The following is an 18696-nucleotide window of genomic DNA, read 5'->3' as shown; positions in this document are numbered from 1 at the left end:
TTGACAGGGGAAATTGAGATAGACAATTCCCTTTAGCAGGACTATGCTTAAATTGCAGGCATGGAATGGTGCCTACAATGGAAGGAAAATGCTGTCTGTATTTACATCAGCTATTTCAAAACTTGGCAAAAAACCACCCCCTTTGTGAATTGCATGTTCTACCTATTGAAAGACTGACAGTACTTTAGCCAGTATTTGAATCCTAAGACAAAATTGCTTGCAGAGATGGAAAAAGATATATCCTAAAATTTAAAAGAAGAAAGTGCTCAGTGGGGAGGAAATAAATGGACTAATGAGTTGTAAGAATGATAAGCAGAGTCAGACCTGCCCAGTTGCCTATTTCCATAGGTAGTAAAAGTGGAGATTGAAGGAAGAGCTAAACAGCAAGGCAAGCATGTAACAGTACTTTCCTTGAACACCCCCCCACCTGTGGTGGTTTGTGCCTTAAGGACAGCTTATTTTTAAGAGCCTTGTTCCACCTCTGAAAAAATGAACTCACATAATTAAGGCCAGAGTAATAGTCTGGCATTTATGGTTGTTTAATTTGAGTGTAGCTTTTTCATGCATGTACAAAAAAGGTAAAGTTAATTATCTTCCCTGATGTTGATGATTAACGTGTTTTTGAGTACCTGGAAAGGGATTCTTGATATTCTGAGCTAGTTTGTGGCTTCTCCTACAGACCATTTTAGACTCTACACAGAAACTGAACCCATGCCAGATCCGGAAGCTTTTCTACATCCTCAGCACGTTGGCATTCAGCCAGAAGCAAGAAGGGAGCTACATTCAGGTAAGCGGAGACACAACAGAAAGTTGTTCAGCCTGTGCCTTGGTTCTTCTGCTAGATTAACTGGCAGATTAACTAAATACTGGTGTCATCTCTGAACAGTGATTGATGTCAAGATATCCTTGAGCTTAAAATTCTCTTCTCCCCAAATGTCTGCAAACCAGCTTGTGGCTCTAAACTTTCCACCCTGTTATCAAGGGCTTATCACAGGGTCTGTGCCTTTCATCTTTCCCAGAAAGGTCCCTTTCTCTTGCATGTCTAAGAAAGGCAGAGTTGTTAGATGTGTTGTTGGAAGGGTACTGATGGTAGTCTCTTAATCTAACCTCCCAGGCAAAGTGGGACTGTCATCAGCATGGTGTCATGTTGATTGTTGCTTTGTCTAGCTGAGCCTTGAAGGCTTGCAAAAGTGTAAATTCAGCAGCCTCCTTGAGCATCTCTGTTTCTCCATCACTTGGAAGCCTTCAGAAAGCACAGTTCATCTTCTTCCCTGACATGTTTGTATTGATTCAGCCACTTAAATTCTGCACATCAGAGACAACAAAGACTTCCTTATTAGAAGAACTGAACTTCACTGAGCACCCTGCTGTGAAGTGGTAGAATTCACACCCCTTGTGCCTCTGTTTTAAACATGAGAAGCTGTCAAACCAGGTCTGTCTAAATTCACCTTCATCTTGCACAGGATGTGTGACTCAGTTGCAACCTAACAGTGGTGGTATTGGATACCTTTGTCTGGATTTCTGAATCCTTGAACATAGCAGATAAATAATTCAAAGATATTTATTTCACAACAGAGATGTCAGGGTTTAAAATCTTCCCATTCATGAAGTTCAGCTCTTAGAAATTAGGACTGTTTTTCTTTCTTTGAGTTCCCATGTAGTTTGTAGTTGTAGGTATGTTTGCACATGCTAACTTGAGACTATGAAAGAAAACTGCCCTTCCTCTCCTTCTGATTGGTCTGTGGCATGTAAAACAACATGTCTGTAGTCATTTTGTCCTTCCCACTCACCCTGTTAAGTTGGAGCTCCTCACTGCCAAAATCCCCAGTTGTATGGCAGGTTTAGCTCCTTTCTGAACGAGGTTCCTCAGTGATTTCCCCGCCTCCCACCTTGAGTCTTGTGAAAATTGCCTTGGCAACATGAAGTGTGATTTTGCAGCCCAGAGGGACTTGCCATCAGAATGTTCTGCCTGTCACCCCCAGAAGTTGTGAAAAGAAGGGGAGGAGTGTCTAGAATTTATTTTGAGCTGCGAGTTTGTAGCTGTGGAGAACACAGGTTGGCAGTTTGACTCTTATCCTCAGTGATACTGAAGACTCCAGGGGTCATCAAAGAAATCAGTATCCTGAGAGTCAACTTCCTCTTTGCCTTCTCTAAGTGTTCTTAGCTGATACCTCTTAGACACAAGGATCTCTGCAGGTAGATTAGGCATTTTTCCTTGCACTGCACAGTTTGTCTTTGGACCTTCACCACAAACTGCTCCATCCCTCAGCCTCCTGAAGTTGACAGTGTTTTGAAGTGCAGCTCTGCAGCTACTGTTTGGGTGTGACAGGCTCCAACACCATCTGCTGTTAATCTTCTATTAATTATAGTTTGAAACCTGAATCAACTACATGTTCTGTGTAGTAGTTAGAGCAAAGTCAAACCAAATTACTTATAATGCTGTTCACAACCTTACTTGGAGTTGGAACCAGAATTTTCATAATAAATGAAACATCAGAATGTGCATTCCTTAAGCAAAGCTGTAATCCTAATAAACCATCCCTCTGTAGCCCTTGGAGATGAAATTAAGTGAAGATACCAATAGAACTGTCAGTGATGCACACAAGTGCCTCTGTGGTGACATGGTCTGTGTCTCTTTTTAGGATGATATGCACATGGTGATCAGGAAATGGCTCTCCAGCACGGTTCCCAACCACAAACAAATGGGGATTATTGGTGCTGTTTCCATGATAGGCAGTGTGGCATTAAAAAGGTGAGAGAAAATGTAGCAAAGATGAATTTAATATGGCTTTCAGTTCAGGCCTGGAATGAAACAAAGATAGGAGGGCATTGCCTTTGAGTTCATGCACATCTTGGGCAAATCCAGGAATTTCAAACTCTCTTCTGCATACTGTGGTGTTTGGTATTTTAGCTTGTGCAGTGCTGCTCACCTGCTGCTGGTCTCAAAGGCATCCCAAATTCCTTGTTAATGCCTATTTGTGGATCCCTTGACCACACTGTTGCTTGGAAAAAAATTGAACACTGGTGGAGAGACTACAGATCAGCATCTGACTCTAGGCTGAATAACCTGAGGTGCTCTGTGTCTGAATCCAGGGAAATCTAAAAGAGAAGTCTCAAAAATCACCAAGTCTTTTCCTAATGTGTTCCAAAAAAATCTTTTTTTGTGTGTAATTCTCCAATTTCTGGAGAGAGAACCTTGTGGTGTGATGGGTTTTGCTGAATCTTGAATCTTGTGCCACAACAACAAGGTTATCAATTGCTTCCAGGAATGAAGGAGATGCCGCTTCACTGGAGAGACCAGAGCTCAACACTGAGCGTGATGGGCAGGTGAGTACCCAGAACAGAGCAGTGCAGGACACAGGGAGGATATGGTCAGCAGGGAGGGGGGACTGGAAATGCAGTCTTAACTGAAGTACTGTGTGGGTCTGGGAGTTGGCTTTCCTGAGCCTGGGATTGTTGTACATTGTCTGCAGAACCAGAAGTCTATTAAAGATGGTGTTCTGGTTTAGGGCAAATTTGGGAGAAAACCCCTGAACTGGGTCCCTCTGGGGAGCAAACCCAAACAGCCCTTCTCCCAGCTGGTTCAGGAAAGACCCTCCTTGGAGAAAAGTGGAAAAAACTGTTTATTTATCAAAGTGCCCACAAGCACAAAGAATTGATAATATGAAACAATAAAACCTTTTGTTGTTCTGAAATGAGATGGTAATTCAGAAAGTCCTTGCCGTGGGTGTAGCTGGACTCTCTCAGTCTGTTATCAGTCCCAGTCCCTCTGGCACTGCTGGAAAATGCTGAGGTCCAGGCCCCGGTGGGCTGCAGGTGCAAGCTCTCCAGTGCTCCTCTGGGTTGTTCAGTCCAGAGCAGGTTTAAACAGCCCCAAGAAAAAGGGAAAAAAAAAAAAAAAAAAAAAAAAAAAAACCAGTCCAGGGAACTTCTCTGCCCTAGCTAGCCATAGTTAACTGAAAAGCACAGGAGATCTCTGTTGCACAGTCCATCTGTGCTTCACATGAAGCACTCCAGAGAAGAAATGTGTAGGACTCAGGCAGCTTTCTCCAGAGCAAACTCCACACTTGTCCTTCTCCCCTGCTTCGCTCTCAGAACCAGTCTTAAAGGCACAGAACTCAATATACAGCACAAACAGAACAGATGACTGGGGGTACAAGCATCATAAAGTCACCCTAGGACAGATGGTTTTGGAGAAACAAAGGCGCCTCCTGGTGTTGCCTCTGCTACATGAGAACAAGCAGCACTGCAGCCATTTAGTGAAAGTCTTCTGTCCAGTTATTTCAAAGGAAAGATGCAGAAAAATCTGCTTCAGTGAGCTAAAGGTGACCATGGCCATCCTCTCAGCTTTGGTAGCTGTGCCTTTCAGGCAGTCCAGAGAAACTATTTCTACTGCACAGGATTGGCCTAGGAGCCTTTTTCTTTAGTTTCTGTTAAAGAATCCTCTCTGCTGGCACTCTGTTTAAGGGTGATCCTGGGCAGACTCTGTTATTTCATGGCAGAGGACACTAAAAGGCCCATGTTCCTTCTTAAATCTGTGTCTATTCAAGAATATTCACTATGGGTTGTTACTCTAGAGATGAAGCTTTGAATATGCCTCACAATAAGTTAATGTAAAAAAGACTGAAAGTAAAAGCTTGAATTGGATCACCATTTCTGCACTGTTTTCTCTCCTTTCAGCTGTCTACCCTGCTGGACCTTGTGGGCTTCTGCTGTGAGCAAACACCAGAGGTCTTGGCTCTGTACTATGATGAATTTGCCAATTTGATTGAGAAGCAGAAGGGCAATTTGGACGTGCAGCTCCTGGTACGTTGCAGAGCAATTTGAACTTAATCACCTACATGAATTCTTCAGAAAAAACGATGTTTTTCAAACATTGGTGAGATAGAGTCAATTTCAGGATTTCACTCTGGTCTGGAGAACTTGTTTTGTTCTGTGGTTAGATACAAAATCCTCATTCAGCTCTCTTGGCTTTTTTTGATTGTGGCAGATTCCTCATTGGGCTTTAACAGCTCTTTTTGTGAAATTTCACATTACAATGGGGAAGCCTTTTAAAGGAAATTAAGTGACATTTCAAAGCATGCTGTTCCTATTTATAGACAGAAGGAATCTGAATTAACTTTAAATTTAGTATTGCAATTGGCTTCTGGGTCAGACTATTAAGACTGTCTGATCCCTAAGATCTTGGAAGGGCCACAGTCATAAATGGTAATAAATAAATAAATGGTATTTATGGTGACACCAAGAGGTTTGTGAAGGTCACTGGACAGCTCTTTCTTCCTGCTGGGAACTCCTTTTACATATGGGCTGCTTTCCTCTTCCAGCCAGCTGCTCTGCCTCTCTGCATCTCTCTGGAACTTGTAGTCAAGCCCACATGCAAAGAGCAGGGGAAGAAATTGGTTGTGCACACTTACCAGTGTTTCCTGGCTTTGTCTCTAAAGGCAGCCCTTGGGTCTCCTTGCAGGCCATGGGGCTTCATGACTGTCATGGTTCCAGGATACTTTTGCTTGGCCTTATCTTCTGCATCTTCCACTGCTGCTGCTGGAGCTTTCTTCATTGAGCACCTTTGCTGAGCAAGTTTTTTTAAATTTCTTTATAGGACGAGTTTGGGAAGAGTTTGGTGGAGGATTTTCCCACTGATTTCGTGGTAGATCTCAGCCCCACAGTGCACGGGTATGCTAATCACAAATAAAGCATTGGTAGTGTTTCTGTCACTGAGAACTGAGGTTGCCAACAGGACCTTGTCTGTCTTTCCCTGCAGTTCATTCTTGTTCCCAGTGAAGTCCTTGTACAATCTGGATGAAGATCAAAGTCAAGGAGCAATTGCCATTAACCTCTTGCCATTGGTGTCACAGAGTGAGCTTGGTAGTGTCACCGCTGGAGCAAGTAACCAAAGTAAAAGGTATTTGACACTTAGCTGTGGGATGGCTGCACAGATAGTGTTTTCATTTGTGCACTTCAGGTGCCTGATAAGGAGCTGGTCTGAGAATTTACCAGTTTTCAGTGTTCTCCTTTTTCTGATGTTAAACAAACTCAGGTCTAGAAGCATAATCTGGTTGAGAGCTGGCAGTCTGTTCTGGCTTGGGCTGTTTAGGTGATCTTGGGTGAGTCATGATGGTAGGCAGTGCTATAAGCCCACAAACATGCAGCCAAAAACGAAGTTCAACTGAAAAATCAGAGCATTGTCTTTGGCAAATAGAACAGGAAGCCTGTAAGATATTAAAAACTCTAAGTAAACAGGAGGACACCAAAATTGAAAGAATCGTAAGAGTCATAGACTTCATAGACTTGTTAAGGTTGCAAAAAAGCTCTTTTTTTTTTTATTTGCACCTTCACATAATTTTTAATTTATTGTCAGAAGATGTTGTTGAGATTTTAGTTGTTCTTTTAAAAAGACAAGATCATTTTAAAATGAGAGAAAACATAGCTACTTTGCATGCATCTATGGAAAAATGGTAATTTTCGTCACTCAGAATTGGCGCAGTGGCACACTGCGAAGCATTGAAGGAGGTTTTCTCCACTGCTTATACTGTATTGTGCACAACTTCTTATGGTTCCTTCTGAATTACTCAACTTTGATTTCCACCAGAAGTAAATCTGACCCTGTTTTTTGTTCTTTGCAGCCATTTTTCTGCCCTTACATGCTTTTCCAGAAAACTGGTAATTGCCAGTTATTAATTTGTGGGAGGATTTTTTCCTAACCCACATGGTGCATTTCTGCTCTATGTTGCTGGGACTTGCAAGAAGCAAAATAGAAGGCATAGGCAAGGTGGCCTGGGAAGGACACAAGCCATAATGAAAGTGGTGAGCATTCTAGAGATAGATAAAACATAAGATCCACTCCACTTCTTTTTTCCCCCAGAGCAGTGTCACCCATGTGTCTGTCACCCTGTTTCCGATTGCTGAGGCTCTACACTGCAGAGCAAAACAGTGGAAGCCTGGAGGAGATTGATGCCTTACTAGGTATGGAAAATGGACTTTTTATAGAGCCTGGCTTTCTGCCTTGTTCCTGTGCCAGATCTGCACAGATTTCCTCCAGCTGTAGGTGGAGTTATGCATTTTGTGAAGGAGGCTGAGATGCTCTGTGCTCACAAAGTGGAAGGGAGGCCAGGGAGACAGTTGTTCTGTGTGGGAGTGACTGATGGGCCTTACTTCAAACAGCCATTGGAGTTGATGCAGAACCTTGGTCAGTGCAAAGACCAAAGCATAGGCAGCAAACAGTCCAACCTATACTTTTCTTGCTCTGTGCCAGGTTGTCCTCTGTACCTGACTGACCTGGAGGTTGAAGGGAAGCTTGACTCTCTGTCCAAGCAGGAGCGTGAATTTCTGTGCTCACTCCTGTTCTACGCTCTGAACTGGTTTCGTGAAGTGAGTAGAGCCTTGTCTGCAGGTTCTGCAGTGGAGGGGTGAGGGAACCCCAGCAGAGTAGAGGTTGGTCAGTCAGGAGAGGGGAAGCTGGAGGGGAGGGAATATTGTGGTCTTTTACTGTGGTTTTTGTTACCTAACAGGTTGTGCTCCACTTTCAGAGAGGCTGTAGAATTTCCTTTCTTGGGGATGCTCTGTACTCTCTGTTCTATAGCTCTGTGAGCTGACAGAAAGGTAAAATGCAGTGCCTTCAAGCAGATTTGGACAATGTATTGGCTAGCATTAGTGGTCAGTGGGATTTTTTCCTGCTGCAGTTATTCTGATAACATGAGAATGGCAGATTTGGTGCAGTTCCACATTCTCAGTCCTGCTCTTCTCCCAGGACTGCTTCTATCCTGGCAGATCTGGGAAGTGCCAAGTGGTCTTCAGAGCTGCAGCTATCAGAGAACCTGACAATGTGCTGTCTGTTAATTCCTCTTGTTCAATTAATATTTTATCTATAGGTGTTGTCCTATTGCTTTTTATAGATTGCACCAATTGTATCCATGTTCTTATGGACTTCTGAAGAGCTTTTTCATGCATTCTGAATAGGCCACTTGTGCTGTGTTATGTATCTATTCAGGACTTGAGAATGTTATTCAGAAAAGAAAAAGTAGTAAAGTGGGTACAAATCTCCATAATTCAGTGATCTTGGTTTGTATCTTTAGGTTGTAAATGCCTTTTGCCAGCAACAGGATGCTGAGATGAAGGGGAAAGTTTTAACTCGATTACAGAACATCACAGAGCTGCAGAATGTGCTGGGAAAATGCTTGGCAGGTGAGTATGAAACATTTGTACATTCTGGGCCTGTACCAGCTGTGAAGTGAAAGGGGTTGCCTTAGACATCAATGGAAGAACAAATGGTAACACACACTGCCGTTTTACAGTGGCAGTTTTACAGTTTTAAAAGTTTGTGCGTGGACAGCTATAATTTTCAATTTGTCCAAATCCAAACTGCTCTTTGTATTCACTTCCTCAGTGAGGAGCACACAAATTACACACTCTAGAGTCGCAAGGACACGAACTTTTGCAGATCTCCCAAGTATTGACACACCTTGTCCATCTCCCAGTAGCCTGCCTAGATCCCAGGCACTCTAATCTGCCTCACTGCAATTCCAGCTCACTGCTCATTAGCAGATACACAAATTCTTACACCTATGTCACAGACTCCACACTTTTTCACCAGGACAGTGAAATTTATGATACTTCCTTTAGAAATGTATCTGGCATGTATGTTGTCATTCAGAAGCTGAATTAACCCAATTTCTACATTTTGGCTCTTTCAGCAACCCCTGGCTATGTCCCACCACCAGCTACTTTTGACTCTGAGGCCCTGGAGGTGGTACCATCCATTAATGCTGCTGGTCCAGGCAGAAAAAGGCGTGGTAAAGAAAACTTAAAATGTTTAAGCAAACAGATGTCACGGGGGTTGACTGGCAGATTGCACTGCAGCCATTGCACTTGTGTTTGCCTGAAGCATTACGTTCTTGGCAAAGTCTATCTAGCTGGAAATCTTACCTCATTAACTCCTGTTGTAGCTGAAGTGGAGATGGAAAAATATCCTACACCAAATAGGTGTTGGATAGTCTATCTCCTTGGGAAAGCTGATGTATAGCATTTAACAGTGAAAATCCAGGGCTTTCATTGATTAATTTCACATGCCAAAGTACTTTCTGCAGCAGTAAGTTCTGTCTTTGATGGGTTTGTGGCATCATCTGGTACTGAATCTGTGGCTTGAGCCACCTTGCAAACCCCTGAGCTTTAGATTGTACCTAACCAATGTCCTGGGAACCTTGTCATGGCTCTGCTGCACAAGGAAACATTTCCTTCATCCTTACCCATTGCTAGCTCCCACAGAGAAGACACAGAACTTGCCTCTCAGTTTTCAAGCTGAATCAGATTTGCTTTGTTCTTCCTGTCTCTAGTTCTGTTTCTAGATTAGATTTATTTCTAGTTTAGATTAGCATTTCCTGGGAACATGTATGCTTTAAGCCAAAGTGGACAAAATTCACATTCCATTCAATGAGAACAACTGGAGGAGGCCACAGATCAGAATGCCTTTCCCTCCTGTGCCAAACCCATTGTGCAGAGTCTGGGCCTGTCATGTAGGAGTGTGTTGGAGACAGAAGGAAAATTTTGACTGTTCTACAGACAAGAGGAGGATCCATCACTTTAGTGATAGTGTTTAGATAGTGTATTTTGTATTTTGAAGGAGTACTTCCTCTATGGACCTGTGCTCCATGCTTTCTTAGTGCTGATTAAAGTCCAGTCTGTGCTGGCTGCAAGTGCTGCCTAGTGCTGAGCAGTGTGTAGCCTTTGATTCTGAAGTTGCTTTTCTCTTTAAGGAAGGAAAAAGAAGGCTGATGGCAGCAAAGCTGGCTCTGCAGATCGTTCTCAAGCAGATGACAGTTCTGAGGGGAACCAGCCTGATACTGAGCTCTCTGAGCTGGACAAGGTAGGTGTACAGCCCTGGGGACTCACAAGGAAGACAGAACAGGAAAGATGCCATAGAAGCATAAACGAAAGCTTTGAGAGAGGGGTTGTTCATTCCAAAGTTAATCACAGTCAGTGGTTCAGTTCCGCTTTCTGGCACCCTGCCTCCCATCAGAATTTTGTAAACTGTCCCTGTAGACACCACTCTCCTGCAATTTCCTTTTCAGACTGCTGCTGATAGAGAGGCAGGAAATCCTCTGGCACAGCTGCAGAGCTATCGCCCATACTTCCGAGAGCTGGACCTCGAGGTGTTCTCTGTGCTGCATTGTGGGCTGCTCACAAAGTCTGTCCTGGACACAGAGATGCACACAGAGGTGAGTGGAACACCCTGAAACCCACACTGCCGAGGCTTTGTGTAATAGCCTCTCTCAGAGGCTTTGGCCCTCTTTGTTCCACTGAAGTGCACAACAGGTCAGCGTTAAGATATGTTAGTCCAGGGCTGTGAGCTGGGGACCAGGAAAGCATTTGTCTCAGGAGAGCATTCAAGGCACTGAGAAAAAGAGGACTTTCCTGAGGAAAGCAGACATGTAATGAAGTTAAAAACAAAACTAATGTAAATATTGTATCAAAGGTGAAAGATACTGTATAGCATGTATAGACGTAATGGAAAGAAAGGGGCTTGAATATTGAGCACAGCTAAGATATAGGGTGGTAAATACTCTAAGTATTGCCTATCAACAAGAATCTATGACATAAAGTAAAGCCTGTATTGCAAAAACTCAAGTGTCAAAACCTCAAGGCATCAGGAGATCATAAACAGCACAAATGTGGGACTGGACTCATGGAGGTGCTCTCACTGAGCAGGGTGCTGTGTATCATCTGGCAGCTTGTAAAAACTGCATTGCTGTTTTTGCTGTGGAAAATTGAAGTGCTTAAGTGCCTCTTTGTAGGCAGGCTGACTCTGTCTGGAGTCTCATTTTGTCAGGCTACAGTAAATGCATAAAATGTGAAAAGGCCATGGCAGGCTGGAGCTCAGCCTGGTTTGCCCTTGCAGACAGCTGTCTCTGTGCATACAGGTCACAGGCCAACTGGAAGACTGTTTGACAAGTCTCTTGGGCTATGTGGCATTTTTTCAAAATACTTCTTGACTGTTACTTAGTTCGTGAATTTTGTGACTCTCTGGGCTTAAACCTGTTTTTATCTTTAGGAGCTTATTTTCAATGTCAGTGTATATAAATCTGGTGCTCTCAGTTAAGTTGCACTGATATTGCCTCAGCTGTTTTGAGCATCAGGATGGTTTCATGCTTGGAGTAACCAGAACCAATGCCTCATACCTGCCATGGAGGAGCCATAAAACCAGGCATCTACCAAATAAGTCCATCCTGAGGTTAACAAGTTCAGGAGTCATAACTGGAAACAGAGAATACTGGAGCTTCAAGGCACTACAGTTACATCTGGGTCTTGGGATTGACTGTTTTTTTAATTGCAGGCTCGTGAAGTTGTGCAGCTGGGCCCTGCTGAGCTTTGCTTCCTTCTGGATGACCTGTGCTGGAAGCTGGAACATGTTCTGCCCTCTGGCTCCACAAGGAGGGTGCCCTTTCCAAAGGCAAGAACAGCAGCAGGCGATGGGTCCGGGCCTGGGCTGAGGCAGAGCACATCAGGGGCTTCCAAGCCTTTCCTGGGAAATGCTTTCCAGATTTATTTTCACTTGTTAGTTAAATGGAAGTGTGACACCCAGCTGTGTGCCAGAGCAGCACCTGCTCTTTAAAAGACTTGCGTACACTGCTCTTGATGAAGTGTTTGCAGCATCTGGTTCTCTGCATGTCTCAGGAAAGGGAATTTAACTGAGTGAGTCTTGTAGCCTCAAAACTCAAGTGACCCTTTCCCTAATCCTCCCTGGGAAGACTGGTTGTGCTGTTCAAAGTTAGCCAGGCCAGATGGCTGCAGCAGCCAGCAGAAGCTGCTACAGCCATGTTTCTGATTCTTTTCTGCATTAGAAACACCCCTGAGTGCAGGGATTTTTTGCTGATGCCTTCAGGAGGAAAGTAAATGCATATCCCAATGCATTAAACTGAGAATGCACTGAAACTGGATGGGCTCCTCATATCTAATCTTCTTTCTCCTTGTCTTTCCACCTATCTTAGTTCCCACATGCAGAGACTGTCTTCTCTTAGTGTTTGAGTAGTGTTGGATTCTCTATCTTAAAGGTTTTTTTCACCCTAATTGATTCTATAAGAGAGCTGTGTGTCACATCAGTTTTATCCTTTTAGTCAGCTGTTGTCCACTTGTCTGAGTTGGTGGTTCTTGTTCAGCAGAAGCCAAATTTTTGACCCTTCCTGAGCCTGTATGGCATCAGGAATTGCACTGCTTGGCAGCAGTCTAAGATGTAGCAATTGAAACTACTCCCAAGAGAAGCTAATGAAGCAACTTTAATCTTTTGGGTTGCTGCAGGAAAGAGGCAACAAGGATATTGGCTTTTCCCATCTGTGTCAGAGATCTCCCAAGCAAGTCGCTATGTGTGTGGTTGATCTACTCAAGCCACTGTGTAAGCACATGGAGAATATGCATAACTATTTCCAGGTCAGTGGAAAGCAATTTTGACCAAAAAATACCTCGAATTTTGTCTCCTGTAAAGATACTTTTAATTTTGTTCAGGGGAAAAAGAGTAATTTTCTTTTCTTCAGGTTTTTTAAAGATTAAATTTATGGAAAAGGATTCTTGTGCCATTATATTTGTCTGGAATAGTGTTTAATAAATTATTTGTTTTCTGTATTAAAGGCAGCTGTACAAAACCAGGGTGCAGAAGATGAACCAGGAGTGAACATCCAGGAGCACCAGCTGATGTCCTCTTGTTACCAACTGCTGTTACTGACTTTTCGCTCCTTATTTTCTTGGTGAGTTTAAAAGAAAAGTCCATAGTTGTACCCATTTATTGCTTCTTGTTTCCTTTCTTCAAAGTCTTTGCACCCTGCCAAAAGCCTGTCAGCCATGAAAAACAACCCACTGCAGTGGGTGGAGGCTTCTAAGCACTCCTTAGATAAGCCAGGCTTCATTGCCTGATTCTGAGCTGTGCTGAAGCTGTAGGTGATGAAGCACTGAACTAGGTAGAATTCAATCAGTGGACTTTTGGGTCAAGATCAGCATAAGAGGTGTACTGGCCCACCTAGCTGTGCAATTTCCAGTGTTCCTAGGGATCTTGGAATTTCTTACCCATCCTTTCCCATTTCCTTCTGCTCATGCTTTGCTAAATTGTCACTGCCTGAATCCTGAGTGATAGAAGAATTTCTTTTGCCAGTGGGAAAGGAGGAATGTGTATTTCAGTGACAAAAAGCCAGTGCTGTTGATACATTCAAGCTGGATTCATTAATGTCAGACTTGGAAATGCTTGTGCAGCCTTCAGACTTCTGCATCTGCTAATATAATCCAAGATAGTATCATAAAAGTTTCTTTCTAAACCCCAATTTAGATTTGCATGTGGAAAGCATTTTACCTTTGTTGTACTTCATAAACAGTAGTAACTGCATAAAAAGGGAGGTCTGAGGTCTGCCTCCTGTTGACCTCTACTGGAACCTCAGGGCCCCTGATCCACTCTTGACCATTCTCAGATTTGTCATTTCCTCTTTAGCCAGTGTGAATGTTGGTTGTTCCTGAGTCCACCTGTCTTGTAAATCAAAGATACCTGGTCAGTTTTGTATCAGACAACTCAAGATCAGTTTTGCTGTCCAGTGTAAAATCTGTTTTGCTGTAGGTCAGCAAAATTGGGGTGAGCTGTGCAGCCACTAAAATTCAACCACCAAATTACAGCTCTTTTTACGTTTGTTTAGTCAAGGCCTCTCACATTACCAATTGTTCATTAACTCGTGTGGTTCAGGTGCACTTGAGCATTACCATTATCAAGTCCACCTGTTCAGTCTATAGAATTGGAATGTGGATGTGTTTGACTATTTCTGGCATACATCACAGACCCTGGGAGCTCAGAGAAATAATGAAGATCTCTATAGAGTTTTCCCTCTGTTAGGTTCCTACCTGTTGTTTAGGAGGTGATTACCCATGATCACTGCATTTACACAGCAACTGCCATTATACATCCTTTGTTTTAGGTCTACATAGCATTGGCTTAGTATATATGGACCTCCACTTCTGGGAAATGGCCTCTCCTCACCAAACTAGATCTGCAGTCTAACTGAAAAGTTAATACTGTTTGTGCTCATTGCTTTCCATTCCAATTGAGTTTTCAATTTTTGTGTCCCTTTATAACTTTCATATTGCAGGACTTGTCTTGAGTATCCAGCTTCTCTATTTTTCGTCTTGCCAAATAGGCTTAGATATGCATCTTAGATTTGCATCTGATACCTCTTCTACTCTGATGATGAACTGGATTTTTTCTCCCTCAGGAATGGTTTTTCTCAGCACGAGAATACTGGCTTGCTGACGTCAGCTCTCCAGGTGCTTGCAGACAGGCTAAAGCCAGGAGAAACAGAGTTTCTTCTTCTTGAGGAATTGATAAGGTAGAATCTATATTTCACAAGGTTTGAAATGAACAAATTTCAGGGATTTTTCCCTGTTTTATGTGGGTGTTATGGGTAAATGTGTGTTTGGGAGCTCTCATAAGGACTACACTCACTTCAAACAGTGCTTTGTATTTAATTGAACGGCGGTGTAGTCAAACCTCATTAAAAGAGCAAAAAAATGTAAAATATGCATGAATCTGTGGAACTCACTTGTTTGTATGCTATTTGAGACAAAGAGATTAGTAGGAGTCACAGAAGGAATGACCATGTTCTGGAGAGTTAAAATGCTTACAGATACATTAGGCAAAGGGCAGCGTATAAAGCTGCTGCTAGACTCTGAGTGGCTGGGGCTTGAGAGAATTTTCTCAGTGACTGAATTTCTATGTATTAGTGGCTGATTACCCCTTCTTCAGAAGGGCACTGCCAGAAACAAAACACTGGGATATGGAGCCTTGTATCTGAGATAGTCTAAGGCTTCCTTTTTGTTTATGTGTGTCTGAGACATTACCCTGTCTGCACTGTTTTTACCTTTTCCCTTTCCTGTCATCCCCAGTGAGAGTTTTCAGTACCTGCTGAATTTCCAGCAGAGTGTTCCCAGCTTCCACTGTGCCTATATCCTCACTCAGCTCCTGACTGCCATCTCTGAGAAACCCATGTCTGGCTGGAAGAAGGACAAAATGGGTAATGTGTGAAGAGTCACTCCTCTCAGATGAGTTTTTGTGTGGTCTTTTGCCTTTTAAGGGAGAGATTTCTCTTTCACATCTTGGTAATTATACTGGGTGAAGAGTCCTAGCCATTAATAAAGGGAACAGCAGTAAATATATTGGACCCTCTTTGGTATTTGTTCTGCTGTGCCTCAGTCACATGCAGACAGGCAGACTCCAGCTCTCTCAGCTGTGTTTTTAAAAGTCAGAGCTTCACAACGTTTTGGAGTTCTAAGCATGAGCCTCCTGTTCAGTGTTGGTACCAGTTTAATCACTGGTTATGGAGGTGAGTGATCATAGACTTGATCTGATGTAACTTCCTACTGTAAGTACAGACATCTCTGACAGCTCATTTCTAAAATTTATGGAAATGAGCTGCAAATACAGCTGTTACTCCAGGGCAGAGAGAGGAAAACCTGTAAATTCTTAACCCCATGCAACAAATGTTTTCAGTTAAGAAAGCTTCTCTCATGGATTAGGACCCATTATGTAGGATAAACAGCAGATAAAGGACAGACATGGTTGCAGGGAATAAACAAGAAAACTACTTGACTTTCACTTCAGCACACACTGAAATAAAGACTCCAGACAGTTGCCTCTCTCAGCTATTCCTTGTCATACTAAGACACCTCTAGAATTTGTCCTTCTTCAATCCCCACAGCCACACAGAATTGTAAGTTCTCTCTTTAAAGACAATTTTACTATTTTAAACAGTCCCACGTTGGGAGAATGGCTGACTGAGTGTGGCAGGCAACAACCTATTTTAACTAATCATTTCCTGGTTTTAAATAATTCTGCAAGAGACAAACAGGTTTGTTAGCAGTTTTGATTTCAGAAATCTGTAGACTTTAAACTTGTCTGTTCATATTTATTATTATAGTGCTATGGCCAAAAGGCCAAGTCACTTGTTATTGGAATTCTATTTCTAGAAATGGATACCCTAAGGGTTGCATATGGCCTAATTAAAAACAAACAGATGCACACTGTAGGAGCTACCAAACAAATAAGGTTTAACTTAAGTTTGTCAGAAGTGGCCAGAGGTGGATCATGGTTCTGCTGTGAACAGGTATTCCAGACAAGGAACATGCTAGTGTGCAAATGCTTTGTTATGATGATAAATGTCCTTGTGGCCTTGCAGCTTTATAGGGAAAATGCATTCTGACTTAGAAAGTTCAGGCACATGAAGGGCAGTGATATTGTGATCTTTCAAAAAATCATTTGAACACACTGCTTTTGTATAGAAAAAGGAATTATTTTATTATTTTCACTAAATTATCCCTTATGTTTCCCAGCTTCTCTAGCAAAACAGTTCCTCTGCCAGTCCTGGGTGAAGCCCAGTGGAGACCGAGAGAAGGGCACCCAGTTCAACAGTGCCCTGCACGCCCTGCTCTGGTAAGGCTCAAGCCATTCCCTTAGGCACACCAAGACAATTTTTTTTAGTGATTACTGTTGTTGCAGAGAAATGGCCTCTCTGAATCAATGTCCCCTCATGCTTGCACAGCTTGATCTAAAGCCTTGTTTCTACACCTTTTCTAAAGCACAGTTTCTTTCTTGGTTTGAAGTGTGAGGTGCAGCTGAGCACCTTTCCTTATCAGGTCATCTGTCACTTGTGTCAGGAGGTTCTCATCAGTGCCCTCCAGGAGACTCCTGGATTGCTTATGCCCTGCTGGGCTGTCCTTACAGCAGGTGTCATGGTGGTTAGTCTGCCATGAGGATCAGGGCCTGCAACATGGGGTACTCCTGGTTGTCTGGAGAAGGCTTTGTTGGCTGGTTCCTGATCCAGGTGGCTTATAGCAGACAGACATTTCAGTGTTCAACCCATACTGACTGGGTGTTCTCTCTCATAAAGGGCAATTCCATCTCATCCTCTTCCCAGCCTATGCTTCTGAAATACTAGAAATGAGGGAATACTGAATCCATGTATGTTTCAGATCATGGTAACTTTTAATGGCATCATTGTGACAGTTCTAAGTAGTGCATTGGGTTTCCTGCATGGGATTGCCTTTGGCAGGAAGAGCTTGACAGTTTTAGGCCATGTTTCAGGTAGGGCAGTATTCAAGGCCTTGGTGTGTCATTCTGCATGGTATCTACTGATCAGCTGTGTTGGTTTTGGATTTAGTATCTACCTGGAGCACACAGATAACATACTGAAAGCCATAGAGGAAATCTCCAGTGTTGGTGTTCCTGAACTGATGAACTCTGCCAAAGATGGATGTTCTTCTACTTATCCTACCCTAAGCAGGTAATTGTAGCAATAGAAAGTTTGAATTCTGTGATATGCATAATGAGAATTTCTGCTTTTAAATATTTAGTTGTCTTATTTTGTAGCATGTGGTTGCTTTATGCCAAAATGGAATGTCCTGTGCTTAACATGATGTTGAGTTTATTGCTGTAAGTCATTTTAACTGGAGAATGAACTGCTGCCTGTCACCAAGTGTGTTGTCTCTGTGCTACTGTGGTGCTATAAAGCACTCCAAAAGTCAGCCTCAGAGGCCTGAGGTGGCTGTAGGCAATCTGGGCTGATACGCAGTGTGCATAAACACACTCAGGGTGCTTTTTGCCCCAGCATAGGAATTTGGAAACAGGGATGAATAAATTTCCTGCACTCTGAAACTTCCAAAATCATCTTGCGCTGAGAGCTGCAAGCCTTTCACTGTGTACCCCTACAGCTGCAAGGAAGTGGTGGTGTTTAAGTGTCATTCACACTGGGGAAGTGCTTGTGACTTCCCAGGATTCTCCATCTGTCTGGGCAATTGGGCCAGCCTAGACCTGTTCATGAGTCCTAGGGCCAATCTCCTGTGATTTCCTGTTGAGGAGGATGCCCAGCTGGGCAGCCTTTGAGTTTTTTGCATCATTCTGGTGGCAGCCTATCAGAATGCTCAGAAGTGACTTCCAGTTTTTTAATTTTCTCCATAGGCAGACATTCCCAGTTTTCTTCAGAGTAATGATGGCTCAGCTGGAGAGTTCAGTGAAAAGCATCCCAGCTGGGAAACCATCAGACTCAAGTGAGGTAAGAAAATGAATACACTGGACTCTGTAAGGGGAAGAAAATTTAAGTTAAACTGGACAGTACAATAAAGGTGTATAGATTGGAAAGGAATTTACTTCTGAACTTTGTCTAGGAAATGCAGTCAGACACCTTCATTCAATGTATATCAACACTGATATGCAGAGTAACATACAAGTAGCATCTTTTTTTCCTGATTTGCATTATGTCAAAAATCTAGTAAATCCAGCAGAAGCTGCAACCAGAAAATAGGCATTAATCAGCAAAATACTAACCTGTGCAGTTGGTCTGCACACCTGTGTGGGAGCACAACACTATTTTGCAACCAAGAGCTGCTCTGAGAGCAAGGAATTGAGTTAACTCCTAGCACTTAAAGCTACTGATCAGGTTGGAATTGCCATGGGGTGTTTCTGCTGTGATAAATATCCAGCAAGGTGAGAGGAAATGCACCATCTTGGGTTATTGTTCCCTTGCATCCCGTAGGTGCAACTGGAGAAGCTGCTGCACTGGAACATCGCTGTGCGGAATTTCCACATCCTCATTAACCTGGTCAAGGTGAGGTTCTGGTTGTTTTTCTGCTTTACCTCCAAATTCCCAGTAAGGCCTGGTGTTCATAAGGCCCAGGCTTATGAGCAAC

At 43.0% G+C, this 18696-nt stretch overlaps 2 protein-coding genes across 2 annotated transcripts in view; one reads left to right on the top strand and one right to left on the bottom strand.

The window, feature by feature from the left end:
• The window catches only part of LOC136366000 (2'-5'-oligoadenylate synthase 1-like), a 239022-nt gene that overhangs the window by 172519 nt on the left and 47807 nt on the right, over window positions 1–18696 (bottom strand). The window lies entirely within an intron of this gene.
• FANCD2 (FA complementation group D2) overlaps window positions 1–18696 on the top strand; it is a 35735-nt gene that overhangs the window by 12115 nt on the left and 4924 nt on the right. Inside the window, exons 18-38 of the mRNA XM_066327092.1 lie at window positions 680–787; window positions 2643–2752; window positions 3267–3327; window positions 4681–4806; window positions 5600–5673; window positions 5762–5902; window positions 6863–6963; window positions 7253–7368; window positions 8073–8181; window positions 8691–8789; window positions 9750–9859; window positions 10065–10211; window positions 11327–11443; window positions 12289–12417; window positions 12616–12731; window positions 14232–14345; window positions 14902–15029; window positions 16345–16444; window positions 17172–17294; window positions 17969–18062; window positions 18543–18614. Of these exons, the coding sequence (XP_066183189.1) occupies window positions 680–787; window positions 2643–2752; window positions 3267–3327; window positions 4681–4806; window positions 5600–5673; window positions 5762–5902; window positions 6863–6963; window positions 7253–7368; window positions 8073–8181; window positions 8691–8789; window positions 9750–9859; window positions 10065–10211; window positions 11327–11443; window positions 12289–12417; window positions 12616–12731; window positions 14232–14345; window positions 14902–15029; window positions 16345–16444; window positions 17172–17294; window positions 17969–18062; window positions 18543–18614 (2295 nt within the window). The remainder of the gene's footprint in view (window positions 1–679; window positions 788–2642; window positions 2753–3266; window positions 3328–4680; window positions 4807–5599; window positions 5674–5761; window positions 5903–6862; window positions 6964–7252; window positions 7369–8072; window positions 8182–8690; window positions 8790–9749; window positions 9860–10064; window positions 10212–11326; window positions 11444–12288; window positions 12418–12615; window positions 12732–14231; window positions 14346–14901; window positions 15030–16344; window positions 16445–17171; window positions 17295–17968; window positions 18063–18542; window positions 18615–18696) is intronic.

This window comes from Sylvia atricapilla, chromosome 11 (genome assembly GCF_009819655.1).
Source record: "Sylvia atricapilla isolate bSylAtr1 chromosome 11, bSylAtr1.pri, whole genome shotgun sequence".
NCBI lineage: Eukaryota > Metazoa > Chordata > Aves > Passeriformes > Sylviidae > Sylvia > Sylvia atricapilla.
Note: the sequence above shows the minus strand (reverse complement) of the source record. Positions and strands in the feature narration are given on the sequence as shown.